Source organism: Lycorma delicatula, chromosome 7, assembly GCF_047948215.1.
Source record: "Lycorma delicatula isolate Av1 chromosome 7, ASM4794821v1, whole genome shotgun sequence".
Taxonomy (NCBI): domain Eukaryota; kingdom Metazoa; phylum Arthropoda; class Insecta; order Hemiptera; family Fulgoridae; genus Lycorma; species Lycorma delicatula.
This window is the reverse complement of record NC_134461.1, coordinates 65,969,728-65,990,607: the sequence shown is the minus strand read 5'-3', so window position 1 is coordinate 65,990,607 and position 20,880 is coordinate 65,969,728. Positions and strand designations below refer to the sequence as shown.

Genomic DNA, 20,880 nt, shown 5'->3' with positions numbered 1-20,880 from the left:
TGTTTTATGTTTCCTAAGTATTTTTTTTTGTTTTTCTGTATATGTTCATCATATTGGCTTCAGTACTGGTTATGTATGTCCTAAATGGGAATTTACGATGAGATATCCTTTTCTCTCCTCAATTTCTCTTCTGTGCAGCAGGTATATTTTTCATCTATCCTCATTAATTTTTTTATGTCATTCTAAGTAATTCTAAAGATAAAATATTGACATTTGAAGGATCAGACCTGGGTGACTATAGTGCTATTTAAACATAAAATTCACAAATAGATAGAAGATGGATGATAGAAAATAGTGTTAGAATATACGAAAGTTATCCTGCAACACATCATTGAATATATGACAATGGGGACTTGTAACACACAAGAATTACATCCATAAAAAAATATTGCAGTCAACATGTTATAACATTTTTATTGTTAATTTTTTATTTTTTTTTGTTTCGGCCAACTGAGGTCTACATTAAATAACATTACACTTTTTTTCTTTCAAAATTTTTTCATCTTTTGACCGAGTCGTTTTCTCTCTTCAGTCCAAGCCCCTTTAAGTTCATTATTATTTTTGTGTAAACTCTATTCCAATTAATGTTTTCATGAATTTATGTGTGATCTGTATTTTATCATTATTATTTATTATTAATATTTTTTTATGCGTACTATTTCCTAATGTCTAGTGATGATGACTATTTCATAACCAAAATAACAACCTAGTTTTAGATTTAATAGCAGGTAGAATTTTTTTTTTAATTTCTTCAATGTAAATAATCTCTGATAATACTTTATATATTTTATTTGGTAATACTTCTGATAATATTAATATTATAATACTGAAGCTAAATGTTTACCGTATTTTTCTTATCTATATTACCTCATTTATTTATTTTTCTTACAGCTACTTTGAATAATTTTGAAGGTGAAATAGAATTGAATATATAGCTTAATTTTCACAGCTGCAACTGTGAACAAGACTTAGATGTGATAGACATCTGAATTTTTTTATGAAGATAGAGGAAACATTTTTTACAATACTCATATTGTATGAAAGTAGGACGTGCTTTTTACGATTAATTTTAGGGAAAGCTCTTTTGTTGCATAGAAGTATAGACAATGAAAATTTAAACCAGCAAACTGCACGCTACGGCAAACTGTAGAACTAAATAAAAATTTAACTTTATACTTTTGCAGCAATTCATTTTTATCTGAGTTGATAACTTTATAAGTTCAATGTATTAATGTGTTTGTATGTTAAATTAAGAATTATAATACTTTGGCATAATTTAATTATATTACAATACAATAATAATAATAATGATTTTTAACAGGTAACTAGTTTTGAGGTTAGTGTGTTGCACTTGCGCAGTTAATCTTGTTTAGTTTACAAGCAACGTCTGGATGTTAGGTTAAGCACGTTTTTGTAGTTAATGTGATTTTCGTTGGTATGGTTCTTCTAAACTGAGTGTTTCTCTTGCTGAACTGTAGATTTTATCACGATTAAGTTAGAATGGAAGGTATTTTAGACCTCTTACCTTCTGTATTGAATCGAAAAAGTGTTAATCATTTACAAAATTATTTAAGTTCGTGTGAAGAACATGTTGCTTTTCATGGAGGGGTAGGTTGTTTATTTTTACTATTTTTTTTGGCACTTGTGCACATTAGAAAAAAATTATAACCATGTTAATTATATAGTTTGCACTTTACGTATTTCTTTAGACTGTTATATTTGATCTGTGTGTCCTAAACCTAACTGATTTGATAATAAGACAAGTGTAATGTAATTAAGTTAATGAATTACAGTAACATTTTAAAATTATATATTAACTAGTAAGACGTATTTTTATTGGAGATCTTTACAACACTAGTTATTACATAGGGTCTTATTTCTAAAGCAGACACATTTCCTAAATTGCTGTTATAATAGTAAAAAATAAGTCTTATTAATATTCACTGTTCTGGAGGCCAAAATAGGATGATAACCTACAAAACTTGATTGAATTGGCCCTTGTCAATGTGATTTTACATGATTTTCCATAAATAGGAGTATAGCGTAGATCTTAACATACCACACTCCTTGCCATTCCACCTTTTCACTGCTGCCCATAAACTCTGCTGTGTTTGTATGCGCCCCAGTAATTGGATTTTGAGAGTTAATTGAGTGATTAACAATTTGATGTGTAAAATTGTAACTTTGTACATAGTTATATCATCGTAATTCTGCCAACAATTATAAATTGTATTTATACTAATAAGTGTATTAGATCTGCGACAAAATTACTAAATTATAAAATTTAGTAACATATCTTTCTTTTGATCAGGGGCCGCATATGAAACATTCTTTTGTTTCTCTGCAAATTCCTGCAAACACCGAATGCTGAGGTAAATCCATTCCCATGTCATATTTTCACCTTGAAAAAAGAGATTTGTATATTTCCATATTCAGACCATTCCTGCCTGTTATTACTGAGTTACAGAATAACATGTCCAGACACATTTCCCTCAGAAAATGTTATCCAATCAGTTACATTGGCACCAACCATAGCAATTCATTGTTACAATATTGAAAACTGGTTTATTCTCACCCCATGCTTACTGGAAATAATCAGAAACTTCCAATTTCAGTTTGCTGCATTGTAGCCACATACCACTGCTTTAACAAGCAGAACTGCAACAACTCATCTTTGTAAAACATTTATCTTGCTAATTGCTTAGCAAAAGAGACATTTCATGACCCTGTATGCAAAACCTAGGATTATGTAATGCTTTTAGCTTGTAAAAAACACCACATTGTTTGTCTGCCTCCTCACAGATTAAGATAATCAAACCCATGTTAGATGAAAATAATGAATACTGACGAGGTCAACACACAATAAATGACTGCACCAATTAATACACAGCAAATGATATAACGAAGAAGGTTGAAATATAATTACTACAATGATAGATAGACAAACAATTAATATCTATGTTGTATGACTTTATTATTATTGATTTTCATTATTATACTTAATATAATTAAATATTATAATATTACTTAATCCATAGGAAATTTACATAACAATATTAGTAATTCAGGAAATTAAAATTAAGGATGTGTCTGCTTTTGAAATAAGACCCATAAGATGTACTAAATAATATCAAAATATTGGTAAGTCATTTGATGTTGTGGTTAATATGCTGGCTTCTATGTTTGGGTGATCTTGAGTTTTATTATAAGCATTATGTTTGTTTGGTATCTACTTCATTATCCATCATTTCATTCAACTTATCAGCTTAATGATATATTACAATATCTCTGAAATGGTATTACTGAAGCAGATATAAATTAGCTAATGTTGTTACTGAATAGTTATGTTGTTTTTCAGGATAAGAAAAATGAAGGATATGTTAAACTAGTTAATATTCGATTGAATGAAAATGAAAACAGATTAGAAGGACTCCTTATTCTTAATATTGCTTTACAACAGTGTTCAGTTGAAGCATTTGTTGACAATGCTTCATCATGGATGTCACATTGTTTAAAAGGGACATTTGATAAACATTCCATTGTGGCTAATGTATCCTTTAATGTTCTTGGTAAGTAAATAGTCATAATTGTTTTTATATACCCCTGTGGTAGTTTTTATTAAAAATCTGTTGTTTTTTGTTTTGTTTTTTCTTTTAAGAAATAATTTTGTAATTACAGGTTTGTTCAAATTTTAATACTAATTAATTACCATAAAATATATGGCAGATCTCTTAAGAATCTCAGAAACTATTAGAGGTAATCAAATTAGTATTTTTTTCAAAAAGATTTTTTACATTCTTTAGAATGTTTCAATATGAGCTCTGTTGGTTGCCCTGCAAACATTCAGCTGAAAAATTGACTTCTTTCCAGGTCTGCTGGATCACTACAGGCGCAACTGGCAATAGCAGCTACAATATTATGAAGCTGTACTACTATAGCAGCTGTAATCCGTTGTCTTAAATGTTGTATATCCTTGAATTTTTTCACTGCAGACACTGTTTTTACGTATCCCCATAGAAAAAATTTAGGGAAATCAAATCTGGGCTTCTTGGAGGCCAAAGCACAGGACTGGCCCTACCAATCCAATGATTAGGTAATCTTTGATTTAAGTGTGTTAAATGTCTAGGCTAAAGTGTGGAGCCGCACCATCATATTGAAACATTACAGCAATGTTACTTTCTTGTTCAATTTGGTCAACTTGCAGGGAAATGTACAGTTGTAGCATGTCTAAACATTCACTGTGATAGTAGGCTCATGAAAAAAAATGGGTTAATCACACGATTGGATATCAAACCGCACCACTTGTTTATTTTTTGGGAATTTCTGACATACTCAATAATTTCATTGGGTTGCTGAGATCTGCATATCCTTCAATTATACTGGTTTGCGCAACCAGCATGGAAAGTCGCTCCATCTGTAAATATAACATGTTTTAAAAATGTTTCTTCATTGTCAATGTTATTGAGCATTTTACTTGAGAATTCAACACATTTATTTATCTGTAACTGTAATTTGATGTTTATATGCAAAAAAAAACCTTTTTGAGTTGGTGAATTTTTAAAACGAATACTCATTTGATTATCTCTAGTAGTTTCTGAAACATGATTTTTTAGATTGCTGCAACCTTTTTCGATAACTGTGTATAGTTCTCTGGTGTGATTTCATTGAAATCTTATTCAATTTTTTTTTACTTAGTAATTTTGGATTATAGTGGCCTCACAAATTTTGATGATATGTGTTATTTTTAGTCATTATAGAATAATAAAAGAGAAATTTATCATTACAAATGCATTGTCCCTTTCAGAAGTTGTACAATAACTTAAAGTTATATTGGATTCACACCCAGTATGAAGCTTGTAATTACTCGTATATTACTTAGACTAATAGAAATTATTCTAATTACAGTAGAGTCTTGCACTCGTGACCTAATGTGGGCTTGGATGCGGGTGGATAATTGGAAATTCTGAGTTTCACAGAAGGATGTAAGGATGCTTATTGAATACAATAACAGTAATGATGATTTAAACATGCAGTGTTCAAACACATTGATGAAAATAAAGTATGATGAATGTTAAAAAATTGTGATTTATTTCTTCAGTGATATTGCAGTTCAGTATTATATAATTTTACATCTTTGATATTGGATAAAGTTAATTTTTTACAGAACTTAACCATTTTGTTTAGAAAACATTCATTATCAACCATTTTTTTAATTGATTAATGTCATTGAAACTGACTGTATGTAAAGTGTGAAATAAAAATTAGATAAAACTGTGTCCTTAAATATAAACACTATTTTTTTAATATGATTTTATTAACAAAGTTTTAGAAAATTGAGTTAAAGTAACCTAGAAATTTATAAAAAAAAGAGTCACTTTTATGCTACTTTTCTGTAATTCCTATGGGATTTCTTTAAATAAATTGGAACTCTAAGGTAATTAATTGGGAAAATAAATAAATAAAACTGCAATATGATATAAAACTTCATTTTTTCTCACTGTGTTGTTCATAAGATTAACTCTTGAAAGACAGCCTTTTTTTTTTTATGGTCCATACTTTTCTTATGTTATTGGTTAATCGATTACTTTCTTTTTTTTAATTACACTGGATATAATAATTGTGATTTTTCTTCTTGGAAAGATGTTTAAGTAACTATATTTTTAAACGTAAACAAAAGAATAATAAATACGGAGTATTTTATTCATGCCATGATCAGATAACAATTATTAAAAGTTTATTTACAATGCAATGCTTAAAAGTTAAAAAAAAATACTAAAGGTTATTAGTTTCTTGTTTAAAGCCATGCTGTTTAACATTAGCTATATGTCCAATTAGTCATAGTCCCTAAATAGTCTGGAAATAATGATTGTAACTGAACTCTAACAAATCTAAACAATAATAAACAAGAGAAATTATACTTTGTGACAAAAATTGTTTCTTAAATACATGACAGCTGATAAACTGTGATGTTGACCACGAGCTTACTTAGCTATCAAGTTTTTTGCATTTAAAAAAATGACAATCATACATGTATTTTAAGTTTAAAGTCTTCATTTCTTAAAATCATATTTAATTTTTATTTTATTCTTTATTCATAATAAAGAATTGAACTAAAAACCATAAATTAGTCTTTGATATTAATCCTTGGAAGAGTTTGTAGAAATTCAAGGTTTATCGTTATGTTATTTTATTATTTTTATTGGTAAATGAGTACAAAAGAAATGAATTTTTATTTATAGTTATTTGGTAATAATTTTGAGTTATTTATATTTTATTATTACAGGAATACTGCTTAAGATGGCTGTAAAATTTCCAGAAATTAAAAAGCAAGCATCATCCACAATAGTTCCTAATGCTTTAGAACATTCTAAACGGGATATTGATAGTGAGGTAACATTTATTTTAGATATCTACATTATTTGCTGATTTTAACCTTTTTGTTAAACAAGTCAAAAAACTCTGATGTCCCCAACTGCTTAACAATTAGCACTGAATACACGAACAGCCAGTCAGACCAAACTAATTGCCAATTTCAGATTACTTAATTATTTTATATTAAATTTTTCTTCTCTTCTAGCACTTTGAAATATATACTTTATTCAGATCAAAACATAATTATATGAGCTTAGTTCAATAAGTATCCATCCATCTATGATTTCTTCCTCAAAAAGCATTTGAGTATAAGTGGTAGAGCTTGTTAGTCACAGCACTAGTGCACATGCATGTAATTTTGTAAACTTATTGAGCACATCATTTGCCCTGAAACTATTGTGTGTTATAGTAAGTGCTTGCTGCATTCTTATTTTGTGTATACTGTTCAAAAAATGACACAACCTTATGGGAAAATGATTATGTTACAATAGTTGTTGAAAGTGGCCTTCATTCAAAAGTAAACATACATACTCCATTCTTCAAGATGGAACCATGCCTTGTCAGACCGAAACCAATCATTGTGTTCTCCCCATCTGGTATTATAGATATCATGAACTACTGGCAGAAAGCTATGCATTTTCCAGTGCCTGCAGGTAACAAGACAAAATGGATGCTTCTTTAAATACTTACAAAATTCTGCGTGGACACTACCAATGGAGAGACCAAATTGGCTAGATAGGCATCGCACAGACTTCTTGGGACTAACAGAATATGCAGCTTGCACGTCATTCTACTTTTTTGGTGTTAGTACTTTCGGTTAACCACTTTTGGCTGCATTTGTCACATTCCCTGTCTGAAACTTGTGCAGCCACTTGGACTAGTTTGGTGCATCCACACTGTACGATTTTGTAAAGGCATTCTGTGTCTGGGCATAACTGGCAAATCTAATGTATTGGGAAACAATGAATATTCTCTGCTGCATTGTGTAACTCATTTTTCCTCAGTTAAACCTGCAACAAAAAAGGAAACCTTCCTTTTGGTTGCATCACTTTTTGAACAGCCATTAGCATAACGCATTGACAATGTTACTCCAGCATTAGCCCTTCATGCAGTCCTTTGTCATAACATACTCAATGTTCTGAAATTCACGTAGGGGTCTAATGTTATGCTACGCTCAACATGATGTTTAGATGTCAGTAAATCTTGAACTGAGCATTGCTTGACATTTAGACAGTTCTCATTTGACATTGTATTCTATTTAGTTTAGCGTCAGCTGTTTAATCTGAATCTGTTATCAGTAAACGAACGCACATATGATAACATATCTAGTAGTCTGTTTCTAACATCTTGTTTGAATTGTAAATAAACAAGTTAAGGTACAAAAGATGGCTGGAAGTTCTCATTGTAATCGATTTGTAATTTCAAATTAGAAAATAAAAATGAGTTTTCTGGTGATGATTTGAAAAGTCTGTTTAGTGATGATAGTGACTGCAATCCAACAGTTAATGAAAATACCCTGATTCACCTTCAGGATCAGAAAGTGATAGTGAATTTGAAGTTAGTGTTGTCCAGTTTGTGACAATATTGAAGATTATTTTCATGAGTAATACCAACAATTTTGATAATTATATTGACTTACCTTCAGGAAATGGACCATTCAGTGATACTTGTTATAATGGTTATGGGAAAAATACGATGTAATTGATTGTGATTTGCCCAAATTTCCATTCCATGATGTGGTCCAATGTATAACAATAATGTGAAAGTTGAATTGCAGTACTTTCAGTTATTTTTTACCGGTTCATTATTGTCTGAAATTGTTGCCAAACTATTCAGTTTGCAAAAGAAAATATAAAAAAAAAAACATGCCACTTAGGCAATATTCTATATGATGGAGCTGGAAGGATGTCACCCTTGTTGAAATTAAAGCTTTTCTGGGAATAATAATTTATATTGGCATAAACCCTAAAACCAATATTAAAGAATGTTGGTCAGAAGAATGGTAGGATAAAACGTTGTTGCTTTCTTCAAATTTTTTGGGCATTTCATTTATGTTCTCCAAATCAGCCAGATGCAGCAGTTTGTTAGAGAGGCGGAAAGGTAAGAAATGTTTCAGAGTGTACTGATAAACAATATAGGGAAAACTGTATCCCAGCATAAGATATTGTTAACAATGAAAGTACTGTGGGTTGTAAAGGAAGAATTACATCTAAATGCTACAACCCTATGAAGCCCACAAAATGGGGTTCATGCATATTTGTTTTAGTAGGTTGCATGACGGGTTGTATATGTACATTTATTCCCTATTTTGGGAAGGCAACAACAGACGCTATAGATCGACCAGAACTTCCTTTCATAAGTCGAATAGTTCTCCACCTTCTCAACAAAGTTGTGCCTTACATTCAGGGTTTAGGTTACCATTTATATACTGATTGGTTTTACACCAGTCCTAATTTAATACTTGAACTTTATAAGCACAGAGTGCATACCACTGGCACTATTATGTTAAACCCATAAGGTTTCTTAAAAATTTAAAAATTAGAGTGCATGAGCAGGTTGCATATTGTTATGGCACCAAAGTGATGTTACTTGCATGGAAAGACAAATGGATAGTTTCTTTATTGTCAACATGTCAACACAATCACATAGACTGTTCAAAGAGTAAATAAAAATAATACGACTGAGTTCAACAAACCAACCATAATTTGTGACTATACAGCTAAGATTGATGCAGTTAATTGAGGTGACCATTAAATAGCTAATTATGCATTTGTAAGAAAATCTGTAATGTGGTGGCAAAAGATGTTCTTTGGCTGCTCGAGGTTGGGATTGTAAATGTCTATATGTTATATTGCTGGAATAAATGGGCAGAAAATGAAAATGTTCTCATTCATAAGAGGTTTCGCAAACGTTTGCTTTATCAACTGGTGGGTGATGTCTGTAATCAGGAGAGAAGAAAAAAGAGGGTGACCTTCAAGTTCTGATACTGAAGATCATTTTAATAATAAACCTCATTTTATTTGTAAAGAAGCATCAAATAAGCATAAAGACTCTGTAGTGTGTAGTGATAGGAAGGTGAAGGATGGTAGAAAAGAAACTTGTTTTACTGCAATACTTGCAGTCGAAAGCCATCCCTTCATCCTGGCTAACGTTTTGAGAAGTATCACCGTGTTAAAAAATATCGCTAAAAAATATTTTTTTGTATTTTACGTATTTTTTTTTATAAATAATAATAATAAATCATTAATATAAGAATAATAATTATTAACATTTAGTTGCAGCTCTAGTTGGCATTATTTTATAATTTTTTTTTTGTTTTTTCAGTTTTGTTATGCTATTTTTTTTTTAATTTTGCCTACTAACAATGAAAAAAAAAGTTTTTAAAGTATGGAAATAAATTTATTAACTTAAAAAGAAACTTCCAAGTGTCATAATGTAATAAAATAAATGTTTGAAATTGCAGAGAAATTAAATTTCCGGTAAGACAGAAATATCAGATATCCCTTGCTGTAAAAATTGGACCTGGCTGGGATATCAGTGAAAAAAAATTGACTAGGTTAGTTGGTCATTTACTATAAAGGGACTCCAAAGGGTTAATCCATATTACCCTATACAAAATTAAAATTTTGTTGGTAAAATTTATTTGTATTTTATTTAATGTTAAGAGTTTTACCAACATTTAGAAAGTTGAAAACAGATGTTATTTTATTTTTAGGATGTTGCTTATTTTTTTTTTTTGAGTGGGCAGGTTGTACAGATGTGCTTGGCAATTTTGCACTTTTGTAAGATTTAGGAAACTGTAATAACTTCCTTGATTTAAAGATATCAAATTAAAAGAAAAACTACGTTAATCAACATAAAAAATACTCTATCTTATGTCTAAACCACATGTTCACCTGTACCAAAAGAAATAGCTCAGAATATTGAAAATGTAAGACATAAACACATAAAATAACGTTGGAAAAAAACAGACTCTTCAATTTTTTTTTTGTGGAGGCTTGGTATAAAACCATTTCTTGAAAATGTGCGAGATCTTGTTATTAAAAATCATTTTTTTAAAAAAAAGAATGAAAATTAATGTGATTGTCAGATGTCATCATTTACATTCAGTATCATCAAAATAATTGTTTTGAGATTCGAGTACTTCAATGAAATACAAACCAGTACCAGATTTCATAAAAAGTTGATAAATAGTTTTTAGGAGAATAATAAATTTGTTAATTAAGGATGTATTATAATTATACTTTTTTGTAATCATTCCTACAAACAAATGAAATTTTAAGAAATGCCAAAAAAATTTTTCTTGTTTTGATACAATTTCCAACATCCATTTTATATTCGTCATTTTTCCCAACATTTGAATTTTTTGAAAAATTTGTATAAATAATTAAACCGTATAAATAATTAAATCTTCAAGTTGTTTCAAGACTTATCATACCTGAAGTAGCATAATGAAAATATTTCCGTTTTTAAATGTTTTAGAAATATTTTGAAAAAATACGTGTTTTCACCCTTTTTGCATAAATTTTTTGGTTCTACTTTTTACTTGTTTGGACAAAATTCTGCAGTGTTTTCTAACTGTTATACCTCTTTACATCTACTCCAACTCGATTCTCCTGGACTAGTTACTATCACATGCAAAACTTTATTACAGTTTTCATTAAAATATTTCAGGAAAACATTATTTTTAAGTAATTGGGAAAACATGATTGGTCCAAATTACTAATTAATTTTTTACTGCACCTTGTAGGTGTAGACTAAACAATATTACTTTGATATATCTTATCTTGAAAGTAAAATAAAAAAATGGTAAGAAAGTAAATTATCAACATATAGCTATTTTGTTTATTAATATAAAAATGTTCATTTTTATTAAAAGTTGTTCTATGTATAGGTGTCACATGATCGAAAGAAATCATAAAAGAACTGATACAAATCTTTCCAGTTTGATCAAGTATGGAGTAACAACTAAGTCATTTTAAATGATACAGAGTTTAATGAATTATTTGATATAATTATGTTACATTTTCATATACTAGTTTAGTATGAATATTTGGATCAGGATAGACAGTGTGTTTAAAACTTAACTTCACTGCACATTATGAAAATAAAATGATTTTGAAATAAGTGTAAAATTCTGTTTGTTAACTGAATTGTGAAGCACGATTTATTTTTGGAATTAATTTTATTTATTGTTAATTGTTTATTTCTTATATGAAGGTGTTTCTACTTATAAGTATTAGTTTGCTTCTAGATACTTTTTACCTTTGTAAAAAAAATTATACAGAATATATTGAAGTTTTTTAGCTTTCCGTTACATTTTTTTATCTTAAATAGTATTGAGAAAATTATTTTTATTGTACATAGTAATGAAAGTTGAAAATTATTTTTATTCAAGCTATAATTTAACCCTATTGTTGTCATTTAGTACTTTGTAGAGTTATGTTTGGATTTGATAAAACGTTTCACTAAAGTTTAGTTTTGGGCACTATATTATGTTATCATTTTAATCCTTTACTTTATTGCAATTGCATCATATTATGCATTGATTTCTGTTCTTGCTTCATTTTCTAATTAGGTATCTTTTTTTTTTGCAGACTTTACAGTCTTTGTTGGAATGCCTTATTGTTTGTATGCGAGAATATCCTGGACCTTGTGGTGAATATAATAAATTCATATTAAATCTTTTATTAAGACTTTTGGATGCAGAACCATCATTACTTTCCGTAGCTGCAAAATGTTATGCATTGTTATCTCAAGTAAAAGGTAAAAGCAAAGAAGGAATTTCATATAAAAACGTCTGGAAAACAAATCAGTTAGTTCTTATACACACATTACATCATTACTTAGATTTGCTTTTTGATAATGTCGATGAAATACAGGTTTGTGTGATTATCTTTTATTTATTTTTCTTTTACCTGTTTATTATATATTGGTATGTCTAATTTCAATGTGTTAAAAAAATCAGTTGTGGCCGTTTGTTTCATTTTATTGTATTAACTTAATCGATTTTGCTTACCACAAAGCTCAGACTCGTTCAGTAAGCATAGCTAAAATGAACAACACACAATCTGTACCTATCCCATTGAAATCTACCATGTTACATGCCACTCAGTACCATAGTCACCTTCCTACCTGATGGAATTGCCTGCTTCCTCCTGCTGTACCATTACCAAACCTGACTTATGCAACATGAGATGTTGCTGTGGGAAAACACATGCTCTCTTCCTGCTAATTATATACAGACATTGCTTTGCAGAATGTAAAGAGCCCCATTCACTGGAAAGTTAGGCCATTTAGAAATTGATTCTTAAAAGGAATAAATAAACAGTGACTCATATTGTTCTTATGTTAAAGGAAATAAATGACTGAGCAATTTTTTTTAATAATTTACATTATATTTAAAATATCTGTAGGTATGACATTATCATTATTTTTGTTTGTTTGATTATCTGCGTAAGCATTACATTTGTGCAAAACAAATAAAATGATAATTACAATTGATGGTTAACTATAATTTACAATTAAATTTATTTATTTAATATCATTTTTTTAATATTGCAAAATATTATAAACAATATATTTAACGAGGAAGTTTCCTTATTTGAGCTTAATTTTGGTTTTAATTTGAGTTTATAATTATTATCAGTGTGCAGGTTACTTAATCCTTTACTACTTGGATTTCATTAGTCTGCTTACTTCCCATTTTTTTGAATAAATTTTTAATTCCATTCTGCCCATATTTATTTTTAGTGGGCCAACTGAAATAAATGCACATTGGAATGTAATGGGAAAACAAAGTGTTACGCAAAGCAACAGCAGCTGCCATCTTTTAGTTTTATTCTCCTACTGCTAACATTACACAATTTGTTGATACATATCTTCTTATTTTCTGACATTTGCTATTGTTATGGAATTGAATATGCCTGCCATGTCAGCCTGTATAAAACATAATGATTGGATTTTTAACATCAGAAAAATGAACACTGATGACATTTGTAATTGTCTGAAAGCTGTTTATGTTGATGAAACTTGATTGAGTACTGGAAGTAGGTGGACAGTAGAATTTTATGCATCAGAAGCTGTTATGAGTGTCCCTCATTATGGTCAACCAGTTTTTGGTTGAAGATGGAAACACCTCCTTTTGGTGCTTCTAAAATAAATGCTACAACACTTTATTAGTTGAATGCTTGTTTATTCAACACATACATAATCAGAATTATCGAGTTGCTGATAATTCTGCTACATGATAATGCTCAGCACATTGTGTGCAACCGCTGAGGTTCTTGTGATGTTAAAATTTGAATCTATTCCTCACCCTCATACTTGACAGATTTGGTACGCTGAAATTTTACTTCTTTTTGCAATTAAAGAAAGTATTAAAGGTATTCATTTCGCTCTGCATGATGAACTGACAGATGCAGTAAGGTCTATCATCGAAAGGAAAGACCACCAGCATTCTTCATTGACAGAATGAGAAAGATTCATTTACTATTTGGAGGATTATGTAGCTAAAAATAAACTATCTGGAAAAATAAGTGTATGGTTTTGCAGCTGATAAAATGTACTTCTATGCCATATTTTTTTCATTTGATTATCTCTTTCCATCTGCAACTTATGGGGGACTATGCATTACATTTCAGCTACGCCGTATAAATATTTTTGTAATTTTAGAATTATTTAATATTTTACATTGTCTCTCATTTTTTGTTTGTATTATATATTGTAGCCATTTCTTCTCAAACTATAATAATAAAACTAAACAAAACATATTACAATTTTCTATAATACTGGCACAAACATAATTTGAAATCCTGATACTAACTTAGTCACTTCATAATAAACCAGTAAAAAAACAAACAAAAAAATACTTAGTTTGTTGTATCATTAATAAAATGTGGTATTTATTTCAAAGAATATCAGGTTATTTTCAATGTAATGTTTACTATAACAAAATGGCTTAGTATCTTTAATGTAAATACACGTTATTATGTATTCATTAGTTTTATTTGAAGAATTTATTAGTGCAGAAACTTTCAAACACTTTTCTGAATGGCATAGCTTCCCAGTGATTGGCTGAGCCCTTTTCAACAGGAATCATTGATTAAATGTAACTGAAGCTGAAAAAGTAAGTTTCACATTGTGTCATATAAAGACTACAAATTTAGAGGAAATAAGATTGCGTTTGTAAAGAAATAACAAGGTCTGGTTTAGAAAAAAGCAAACAGATTACAACATATGCTGGAATTCTAATTTTTACAATTGCCTTAATAAAAATAAGTTATACATATAATAATATGATTGGGAGGGAGTACCTAACATGAACAGAAAGGTTGCTTTCTAATCCTGCCATTATTCAGCATTTGGGTGCTGTGGCAGTGGTTCCCAAAGTTTGCACCATGTTGCCCTGGGAACCATGTTTTCTTCACAGGGGTGCTGTGAAATATTATGTAATTTTCATAGTTTTAATTCAGTGTCACAAAATTTGTTTAATTGCATTTTTTGTGATGTAAAATGTGTCTTATTTAATTTTACCTAATTCTTGCAAAAAATCTGGATTCAGTTCTCTATTTCTGTTTTAGTTGTTTTCTGTTTGCCCATAATCTTTATAGTTACATTTTCTATTCTCTGTTGCCTATGTACAAGGGATGATCAGAAAATAAGTTACTTTTCCTCTCTATGGAAAAAACATATTTATAAGAAAATTTTTTTTTTATTGAACAAAAAAGTACATATTTTATCTATTTTTCGACATAATCACCAAATTTTTCTAAATGCTTTTCATACCTTGTGACAAGTTTTTCAATTCCATTCTCATAAAAATTTTGTCCAATTTCCTTCAGCCATTTAAGGACTACTTCCTTCAGTTAATTATCATTAGCGAAATGCTCCCTTCCAGGTCTCGCTTGAGACCTGGGACCAGACAACCTGGGTCATCTGTGGGACCTGGATCTCGCTTGAGAGGACCAAACGTATTAGTCGCAGGGTGCTAGGTCAGGGCTGTAAGGCGGATAGAACCACACTTCCCACTTGAATTTTTGCAGTAATTCCTTTGTCACATGAGCTGAATGAGGAGTAGCATTTTCGTGAAGAAAAACAACCCCATCACTCAATCTTCCAGATCTTTAATGGCTTTATGCAATTTTTTTCAAGTCTCAGTAAGATTCAGGCTTGTTTGTTGTTCCTTGAGGCATAAATTCACTGTAAACAACACCTTTCGAGCATGTGTGGATGTTTTCACTTTGTTTGGCTGCGGCGAGTTTTTGTATCTCCATTCATGTGATGCTCGTTTAGTCTCAGGAATGTAATGAAGCACCCAGCTCTCATCCCCTGTGATGATTTGTTTCATAAACTGTGAACCATTCCTGGAATAACATTGAAGAAAAGAAAGAGCAGACACAAAATGTTGATGTTTGTGGTTGTCGATCAAGAGATGTGACACCTATCCTGCTGACATCTTATGATAATCGCAAACACACTAACATAACTGATATTAAGTTCACTTGCAATCTCTCTAATTTTATGCGCTGGTTACTCAGATCATTTTATTCATGGGTTCTTCGTTACCCGTCGCGTTTGCAGTTGAAGGACACTCAGCACACAGTTTGTCACTCATATTTGTTCTTCCGTTTCTGAACATTTGGCACGATTTTGTGATCATGGGGCATTAAATTGCATTCTCACTGTATACCTCAACAATTTGGCGATGAATTTCACAACAATTGTAATTTTTTGCCCACAAAAATCGGACTACTGAATGCCACTTCTATGCTGGATGAAACCTCTAGAAGCCATGCAATATTGACAGCGACATTACACACATACTGAATGTCGTACAGAATTATTGCTGGGGGAGCATGAAGACAACAAAACCAGAGCTGCCACCACAAGACATTAATATATCCATTTAAGTTCAAGAACATGGCAAGGGTGTAACTTATTTTTTGATCCACCTCTTGTACTTTATTTTAATGTTGACCTGTGCTTCTGCAGTTAATTATGCATTTCTGGTTGTTAATATTTTATTTTTTTATTTGGAGTATATTTTTTGCAGTTCTAAAGATGAATTACAGCATTGATGATTATCAGTTATATAATTTGTAGGTTAATTTACTTAAGTATTTTATATATATATATATATATATATATATATATATATATATATATATATATATATATATATATATATATATATATGTATTCTCTTTTTTAATTGTCATGCATGTAAAATGTTAGAAATTCAGTGATAATACTTTAATTTATGATATTATCATGATCAGGCTTAGCATTTTTCACGTGCTAGGAAAGTACATCTCACTAATGGTTTATAATTTATTTTACTACTCATGAAATGTAAAAATTATGTTACACATCAAATTCATATTGGTTTTTCTTCTATAGTTTATAAAATTTTATTATAAATTTTTGCTTTGTCTTCATTTAGAAACAGAGGATAATTTTAAAATAGATTTAGATAACGTTCTAAAGAGCTGAATTTAATGGGATTGATGCTATTTTGTTCACTCTGGATGATGAATTCTTTATGAAAGACCATCTTAGCAGCAAAATAATATTGATTTAATTTTATTCATGTATTTTTTTTAATGGAAAGAATTATAAACTTTTTCTATGTTTATTGTCCAGTATTATTTCTTTAGACAAGTCACCACAAAATACAGTAAAGTTTAACATCATACTTTACTGTATTTATATTAATTTTTTTAAAGGAAAATATAATTCAGAATCTCTTATGTAATTAGAAAATATAATATTTGTTGTGTAAAGTGGAAAATGTTACACTATGGTTTTAATACTAAAATTGATAATGTACTTGCTACAAATCGGTGGACATAATTAATTAATTGTCTGTGTGATGTAAGAATTTTTATAATTTGTATTATATTTCACCATAAATAATTAGCAATTTTATCTATCTATTTAATAAAATTTATGTATTTATAATTATTTTTTAAGTGGGAAGAAATTTTATTTGAATGTGTTAAGTGATTTGGTCTGAGCAATAGTAATGGACTATGAAAAGCATAATATATATACACACACATATATATATATATATATATATAATCAACATTAGAAATGAGCTGTCCAAAAATACAAAAAATAGGTTATTATTCTGAGATTACCTTTTTGTTAAAAAAAGAAAATTTAAATCTACAAATTATGTACCTTCTAGGTTTTTTACGCAATTCTTATTAACTATTTCTGCTTTGGTAGCATTTTGCGTAATTGGAAATGTATTTTTATTAAAAAATAAATATGTTATTCTCCAATTTGTTATGTCTTAAATTTTTTAATTAAATCAGGAAAATGTATCACTCTGAAAACGGTACATTTTTGTACATTCATGATAAAAATCTACATCTGTTTTGATTGTTAATAGTGCTTGAGATTCTTAAATATAGCTAAAATACTTTATGTTGGAATTTTTGATATGGTAATTGCATTTTTGTTTCCAAAATTTTGTGTTATTTTTAATTGTTTTAGTCTTTTTGTTTTTTGCGCAATGTTTTTACTTTCATTAATTTTTCTAAATTATTTTTTTCTTTACATTCTTCTGTTTGCTCCAAACCAGAACTTGCTTTTAATAGATAAAATGCTACCACCCACACCTCAGGAATTGATGGAGTGGTAGAAATTAATTTCTCATTTCATTGTAATTGAACCTTTGGTATCATAATCATAAATGTTTTCTCATATAAAATTACTACCATTATTAATTTGATTCATTTTCATTTTAGACGACTCATCGACCATCTGAAGGAAATATTGAACTGCTTGTTACAAAACCAATTGATAAAAAAGCTTCAGCATCAGAAAGAATGCAGCAAATCATGAAACATATTAGAGGAATGTCAAAATATCTTCAAGCAATGCTTTTGTATGTCCTCTAATTAATACTACTAGTTACATGGTTACTAAGTATATATGTTCACATGTTCAAAAACCGATAATGTTAATGTAATTACCAAAAGATCTATAGTTTATCAGTATAATCATCAAATATACTGTCTTGTAAAGGAAAGAATATTTTAAGAAAACACCATGTGTACATAAAACTTAGGTTAATTGACATAATTTTGTTTTATTTTTAGTTTTCATTGTGGGACAGTAATAGGCTCTAAGCCCAAATATATTTCAGCAGTTTGTCTTTTCCATCTGCAGGTCAACCATTCTGTTATAATACTGTTCATTAAATCCCAACAACAAAATTATACAGGAATTTAGACTGAAAACAAGTAATCTGGTGTTTGGGGGTTAAAGAGTTAAAATCATATCCCACTAATTATTATTATAAGTATTGTAATCTATTTAGATCTCTTAATATAAAGTAATATGGTGAGCTCTATCTGTATAGATTTTTGTCTTTTTACTCTGCATTTGTTGGTTTTTTGGTTATTCTTTGGTTACGGATGTTGGATACTGTGGTTGAATATGTTTTGAACGTGCTGTAATATTTTTAGTCTTTGGATTACCTTTGTTTTTGTGATTTTGGTCATTGTCTGCGATTGGTAAGGTTAGTTGTATTTGATGATCAACTCAGTGCAGGCAAGGGTCTTTGACGGTTATATTTCCGATCCTTCTTAATATCTTAAATATATATAAATACAGTAAATTAATTGATTTTAATATATTTTTTTAATTTTTGTTGTATTACTATTACACTGATATTATTCTAAGTCAATTATACAAGTTGCCACCAGGTAGTGACATCACTGACTACTTGTAGCTGTAAACAAAATAACTGTGTTATACGTTGAGCTGTTGGCGCAGAGCAGCGAACAATTTGAGGTTAACCTAACCGCATCCACCAGTTTAAAAGCTCAGTCTTTAGGCGTGTAGTTGGTTTGTTTTGTTATTTACCTTTTTCTGGTTGATTATCATCTCCAACAGACATTTGAAGATTAATTTTTGGCTGGCTCTCCTTAATGGAGGAAAGTTCGGAAAAGTCTTCAGAGCCAATTATGGAGCTGAAGGTTGTGAAACAGGGAGTTTCTGCAGCTGAGGAGGTGCAGGTTGTAGCAGGAACATCGGCAGAAATCCCTGTGGTGAAGGGTTTGCCACCTGTGGAGCATAGATCTGTAATTGACATTAGAAAAGGGGCTAAGAGGCCAAGACAGATATGCCAATCATCCATAGAAGAGGAGGTGCCAAAGGGATTAGACAACCTTACCAGAAGAATCGAGAATCTGGCACGTGACCTAAGGAAGCAGTTTGACAAGAACATCAAACATTCAATCAAGGAGATAAGAGGCGGATTTAGCTGTGCTGGTCAAGGACTTGAGGAAACTGGAGGATGCATTGTGTATGCATATATGATATTGTATGTATATATATGATATTGAGTGTATGACGGACTTCATTAAACAATGGTGGGCTAGGGATGCTTTTAGACACACTAGGATAGGAATACCTAACAGGTGCAAAGGTTTTAACAATATGGTGGTGTTGGTTGATATGAAAGAGGTTATGGAGAAATGTCTTAACGATAGTCTTGCTGCCAGGCACCCCCAAGTGGCATGGCTATTGGGAGGACCCAATATGAAGGCAGGCAATGTTGCATCGGCAAAGTTGGAAGCAAGTTTACTTGGCAAGGAAGTAGAAAGGGCTGTGGTGGCAAAAATCTTCCACATAGCTTTACCTCAATCACTTGTAGATGTATTTGCAAAAATAAGGAGCAAAAGCGATGGGAACCTGCGACCAACTCAGGTTGAGATATACAAGCAGGGTATCGTACTCTGCTTGTACTATGTATATATGTAAAATCTTAGAATGTGAGGGGAGGATGATTGGTTGCAGGTTTCATCTGGTTGCGCCATAGGTCAGACTTCTCTCGAGCTGGAATGAGTAGCCGAAACACAAGACAGACACTGTTGTTAAAAACATTGTGTACTTATGCTGACCTCCTGAAATCTGTAAGGTCTGAGATTGAGGTGTCTGCCTCTGCAGAGTTTTATCTATACAAAAGTCCAATCCTGGAATAAAAATTAAGGTGAAGGAGGATCGGGGCAAGGCTGGTGCTTGCACTCCTGGGTATGATGGTTCTATTCCTGCCTGAGGGGCTTATTGACTTCATCTGGCCAAAGAAGAGCATTGGTCTGCTGCGGTCAGATTTCCAGCAGAGCAATCGTAGAGAGAGGCTTCGGATAGCGGAAGAAGCAAGGAAAGCAGACAGACACCTGAGAGCGCCAGTGAAGGGGACAGGGTCGCGGATAAGTGTGTAGAGGGCCTCCCGACTATGTGGGGGTCACCTGGATGTTGTGAACCTACAGTCACTCCGATGCCCAGAGCAGGAAGATAAGCTTCGCTTTTTAGAGCTAATTAGGAAAAATTCCTAATTAATAAAGTTCCTGCCCGAGGGCTTTATAGATCCCAGGCTCACAAAGAAGAGCACTGGCTTACTGTGGTTAGGTATTCCAGAGTAGTTATGGAGATGCTCTGGATGGAGGAAGAAGCAAGAAAGCAGACGAACACCTGAGAGCTCTGGTG

The 20,880-nt window shown here is 30.7% G+C and overlaps 1 protein-coding gene across 1 annotated transcript in view; it reads left to right on the top strand.

The window, feature by feature from the left end:
• The first annotated feature begins 1,364 nt into the window (after positions 1-1,364).
• LOC142327561 (proline-, glutamic acid- and leucine-rich protein 1-like) overlaps positions 1,365-20,880 on the top strand; it is a 38,164-nt gene continuing 18,648 nt past the window's right edge. Inside the window, exons 1-5 of the mRNA XM_075370720.1 lie at positions 1,365-1,608; positions 3,359-3,569; positions 6,284-6,390; positions 11,970-12,254; positions 18,132-18,271. Of these exons, the coding sequence (XP_075226835.1) occupies positions 1,501-1,608; positions 3,359-3,569; positions 6,284-6,390; positions 11,970-12,254; positions 18,132-18,271 (851 nt within the window). The 5' untranslated portion in view covers positions 1,365-1,500. The remainder of the gene's footprint in view (positions 1,609-3,358; positions 3,570-6,283; positions 6,391-11,969; positions 12,255-18,131; positions 18,272-20,880) is intronic.